This window comes from Vigna unguiculata, chromosome 5 (genome assembly GCF_037176805.1).
Source record: "Vigna unguiculata cultivar grain cowpea cultivar isolate G323 ecotype 2 chromosome 5, ASM3717680v1, whole genome shotgun sequence".
Classification (NCBI taxonomy): domain Eukaryota; kingdom Viridiplantae; phylum Streptophyta; class Magnoliopsida; order Fabales; family Fabaceae; genus Vigna; species Vigna unguiculata.
In genome coordinates, this window is record NC_140796.1 from 14,414,540 (window position 1) to 14,420,224 (window position 5,685).

Here is a 5,685-nt window from a genome sequence, read left to right on the forward strand (position 1 = left end):
AGCCATAGAGGTTTCTTTCTAGATCTTTCCAAACTTCCTTTATTAGGGCTTAAGTTGCATATTTTAGGCTTGTGCAATAAAAGTATATTCCAGATCTTTCTTCCTCATAACGGTTTCCTTAACCGTCTTTGTGGTGCTCAGCCCCATTTCTACCGCTCAGCCGCATCAATCACAATTTCCTTCATTTTACATGAAAAAATAACACAAATATATTAGATTCCACTTTATGCTACTTATTCTCTCCTCATTTTTTATTTAAAAGTAAAAGGGTTGTTTTATTAAGATTTATGTTAAAATCATGCAAGATAAATGTCTAAATGATATACAATTTGACTGAAACTAGACACTTATCACCAGATTGACTCACGGGTTTTGGTTCATTTTGACCTTTCTAATTTGTTTCATTCTTAGTTTTATTCTTATGATTTCTATTCAACTGATCATTTAATAAATTATTAAAGAGATTTAATGTACTCCTTTTTTATAGTATTTTTTTCATATTTAATTTATCCTTTTATTTTCTAATTACTTGGTTATTTATTGAAATAAAATTTAGAAAAAATATTTTATTTTCTTCTTAAATTTATATTATTTTAAAATAATATATATTTATTAATAATATAAATTTTTCGTACTGCAAAGAATTGCCTCTCTAAATAGTTATTATATTCTTTTATCTATTTGATTTTGTTTTCAAACTAATTTGATTTATCTACGGTAAAAATTTAAATATATTTCAACTCTATCATCTAATATCTAATAAATGATTACTTTAGTCCTTAAATATTACTATTTGTTTCTCAACTTTAAAATCTTCACATTAATTTCTAAAACTCCAACTGTGTCTGAAAGTGAAATTCTTTTGTTAATTAATTTAATTCATGATATCCATACCTAAAAATTATTTTAAAAGTTTGTTGATTTTTAAAATAAATAAATAATTACTTTTTTTAATGTGTGTCGTCAGACACATTTTAATCGTAATTAATTTTTGTTTTTTAATATATATATATTAAAGTCACTAATATTTAATTTTTAAGGTATTAATTATTTTTTTAATACTCTCTTTTTCATTCTCAAACTTTATTCTGTTATGATTATTAATTACTTAATCATTTAATAAATTATCAAAGAATAAATTATATTTAACGTATTATCTTTTTTATACTATTTTTTTATTTTTTATGATTTTCTAATTATTTGATCATTTTATAAAATTAAATTTAAAAAATCTATTTTATTTTTATTAATTAAAATAATATTATTTAAAAAGAATAATATATATTTATTAAAAATATAAATTATTTACATTGTTCTACAAAACTATTTTCATGTAACAGTTTTATCTTTCAAAAAATTGTTTATAAAAGATTATGTTTATCTTTTTTATTTTAAATTTATTATATAAATATTTTGTCGTTGAATGCTTTTCATATTTTTTTAAGTAAAAATTAAGCTAATATTATTTAATAAAAAAATAGCATGAATTATATTTAAGATTTTTGTTGGGTCTAAGAGGATGGGTATATCAGTCTTCATTTTTATATGGTGTTTAATTTTCTTTTTCATTTTTACTCAATGAATCTCTCCCCTTAAGTGTGACTCATTTCACATTGGTACTTTCCTTACTGGAGAGATCCTTAAGTGTGAGTCACATTGGTACTTCCCTCACTGGAGAGATTTAACATCAATGAGCAATGACCCCAACCACATATAAAGAACTGACATCACTCTTAACCCAAAACATTTAAAGGCAATGAGTTCATGGATCTTCAATCTTATATGGTACTTAACTATCTCATTTTTACTCAATGTGAGACTTAGACTCACACTTTGATTCCTAACAATTTTAATTAATTATATTTATAATAAAATAAATTAATATATTGTATACTTTATATACTTTTTCATATTTTTTTATAATTTTAAAAAGTGTACTTTCTTACACATGCTTTGTCCTATGTACTTTTATAAATTCTACTATTTATATTTTTACGTATTGATTTTCTAAATCTATAAATCATTTTGCACATAGACAACGTTCAAAATTTAATTATAAACTTAATCTTTATTATTAATTTTTTTCTGCCTCTAAATCTCTTTCAATAAATACACAAACATCAACATGCACATACACAAATTTAAAACTAGTTATTATTAAAAAAAAATACATAGAAAAAAAGGCCCGAGCATCAAGAGAATAGTTCTACCGGAAATTCATAAACTCGTTTCATTAAATTTTGAAATATCTAACTAGTGTAAAAATTGTAAATAACCTTTAAATATTTTTATCTTGGATTATTTTTCCACTTCATGCTCCAATTGACGTTGGTATAGAGGAGTCTTGCAAACAAACCCGTTTCTTAAGGGTATTATCCAAACCCATTTCGACAAGAAAATAGCGTATGGTTTCCATGCTAATTCATGTCTTCACACAGGTTTTTGTTTTAAATTATTAAAGCATTTCTAGTATTATATTAACTTTTATTTATTTCTTAATTTCTTGACATTCAAAAGGCACCGATTTTGGTGTATGATCTCGAAAGGGTCTCTCGTTCAACTTGCTTTCCCTGTTCAAGAATCGTAACCCCATGAACAGAATATCATTGTCAGAACTATGCTATTCAAATTCATTTTCACAAGAACATTCATTCATGGCAAACGACAAGAACAAATCGAATGAGGTCCCCGCTATCTGTCATCAACTTCATCCTTACACACCTAATGAATGAATTAAAACCCATAAATTTAACCAAACACCAGCGTTTAAAATTAGCACATTAAAATATGGTAATAAGAAGCTCAACTACGTAAAGGTTGGTTTCTTATCATAAATAAAACAGCATAATCTTCAAAACCAAATGATTAAACTCCCACCTAAACTATAGAAAATGGAAAACTAGCATTACACACTATACAAGCAATGCCATGTAATATTGATAATCAAATTTCGAAGAATGTAAATCCCAAAAAGTAAGTGAAAAGCACCATGTCGACACTACGCGCACAATGGCAATCTGCTAGTAACAATGATATGGAGTGAGGAGCCAGAAAGTGGGAAGACTCATTTACCACAGTGGAAGCCACCACAAACGGACAGAACAATAATGAGAATCAAGGCAATTAAGATACCCAGAACTATTAGCTTTATCTTCATGTTTTGGAACCACATCTTTCTCCTAATCTTGGTTCCCTGTTGCCTGAAATCCTGAGCCTGCAACATCAATTTAACTCATGAGGCACAGCAGGCATAGTATTAAACAATTCAATGTTTGAAGGGAAACATAAAAGAAAATACGATACAACATGAATGCACTGAGAGTTAGAGATCAGTAATATTCAATAGCAAAAACTGGACCTGAGAACGAAGATTCTCTGTTTTATCCACCAAAAGCTCAATTTTCTCCCCACGATCAAGAACCTGCCAAATAGAATGCAACTTAGTCATAACAAAATTTTATCACATACATTCCACCCCTTATAGCCAAAAAGATAATTCTCTTACCTTCTCAATATTTTCCATCATAACTCCTTTGACTTCTGACACCTGAGCTTTCACTTTAGCAAGCTTGCTAATTTCCTCTGGATGATCAACACAGTACTGCATCTGCTCCTTCAACTTAGGTCTATACTACAACAAATATTTCACAATAATTGATCTCATTAGAGAATATTATAAAGGAAAATTTGCATTACACATACATACCCAAACTCTCTGTTGAGGCTCTGGGCGGCGGCTGTTGCTGCTTTTCCTCCAGCATATTTTTTGGTGAAATCCTCCTTGATTTGTTCCAGGAAAGCAATTGGAATCTGCCGTCCAGCAGATTCAACAGCAACCACACAATACGCTACAATATTCAGCCGCATTTTGTTAGTCCTAACTAAATGTAACTATTACTTCGGTGAATAAAAAAAATAACATCAACAGAAACCAACAATCTCCAAAAAATCACAAGCTACTTGGGGGAATATACTTGAGAGGAAATCTAGTAGTCTTTCGCTCCTCACTTCTACAGTGCATTTCACTCATAAAAGGTAGGCGTACAAGAGAAGAAAAAAGAAAATGGAATAGGGGCTTATGGCCCTTCTAGATCATACATCAAAAACAACTTCATAAAAAGCTGTCCCAGAACTAAAGAGAAGGATTGTTTTAACAAAGCTAATAGTCAGAATTAAACATTTATAATTTCATATAGTCCATCTCCAGAAAAACCATAAGATTTCATTCAAAACCCTTACAACATTACTAAGTTTTCCTCAATCATCTTAAATGGTTTTAAGAGAGATCCTGACCGTGATTTCACAACATCAAGGTTTTTGGACTCCCGCAACTGTGGCCACATCAACCACAATTTTTCACAAGCTAAGAATTGTGATGAAAAAACTACAATTTAAAACCTTGACCATCCTCTTCAAGGGTTACTAAAATAATGGAAAAATTAATCTATATCTCTTACTATCCACAAATACTTTACTAAAATTAGAAATGATGTGTCATCGTAAGCAAAACGGCTACAACAGACACAACACAATGCTAGAAACGATCATGTATGTCTGTAAACATAACATAAATTATTCAATGTTACACAAATTCCATTTCCGCACTTACTTTTTGTTTTTCACATTCGAACAACAAATTTTGATCCCAAGCGTTAATCTAATCAAGTCACGCAACACACGCAGTGTATCGAACTCTATTTCTGTTTCTTTTTTTCATTTCAAGCACGCAGATCAAGAGGTAACGGACATCGCACATCAAAGTTCACATCTAAAGTCGATGAAAATCGGACGAATCATATTGTAAACATCAATCCGATGTTGGACCCGTCCGATCTTCGTCAAACCACGATGTGAAGCATCAAGAGCGCGTAATCCGGTTCCGAGAACAAACACAGTAAAATCAGAATACGTCAACGAAACAAGAAAATAAGTAAATAAAGAGAAAAAAATTACTGAATCCGTTATCGACGAGGTAGTTGAAGGTGTGGCCATCGCAGTTGTAGGTGAACTTGTTGTTAGAGGAAGGGAGTTTCTGGAGGCATTGCGCCGCCACGCCCGTAAAGTTTCCCGTGAACTCGGTATACTCGGCGAGGATCACGGTGCCGCGAGCGACGAAACTGTAGATCAACGATTGTTGTCCCATCGCCGGAACCACAACGGTAGCAGAACGATCAACGCCGCGCGACTCCGAGAAGAAGGTGACGTGGCAGGTTGAGAAGAGAGAAAGAACGAAACAACCGGCAGCAGCGGTTGTGGGGAGAGAAAGCGCGGAAGAAGAACGAGTAAAGGGTTCGTTCTTCCGCTGTACAGAACGTTGAAAAGAGGGAGAAGAAGTGTGTTTGGTTTTGTTGGCTTAGATGTGAAGCAAGCGTGAAACGGAAGAAAAGAGGGTATACGTTGCTGAAATGCCCTCCAGTTTGTTCCTTATTACGGAAGTGCCACGCCGTGCCGTAGCGTTCCCTTGTTTTTCAAATTTCGCTGCCATACATTTTGAAATAGGTTGAGGTTTTTCAAAGGAAGAGTGTCCTTCGAAGTCGTTCTCCAGAAGAACGTCACATTTACACCTGAGTAAGGGTATTCTTTTAGATTTTGGATTCTAAAAAATTTTATATTAGAAAAAAGAATGATATGTCTCTTTATTTTTAAATAAATATAGGATAATTTAAAATTGTTGACTCAACTCAA

At 31.4% G+C, this 5,685-nt stretch overlaps 1 protein-coding gene across 1 annotated transcript; it reads right to left on the reverse strand.

Annotated features, from left to right (window-relative positions):
• Window positions 1-2,807: 2,807 nt before the first annotated feature.
• On the reverse strand, window positions 2,808-5,352 carry LOC114185768 (vesicle-associated membrane protein 722). The gene is made up of 5 exons (XM_028073673.2): window positions 4,954-5,352; window positions 3,707-3,848; window positions 3,506-3,626; window positions 3,359-3,421; window positions 2,808-3,214 (listed from the first exon to the last, which is right to left on the reverse strand). The coding sequence occupies exons 1-5, from the start codon at window positions 5,141-5,143 to the stop codon at window positions 3,065-3,067; spliced, it is 666 nt and encodes a 221-aa protein (XP_027929474.1). The 5' UTR covers window positions 5,144-5,352; the 3' UTR covers window positions 2,808-3,064.
• Window positions 5,353-5,685: the final 333 nt, after the last annotated feature.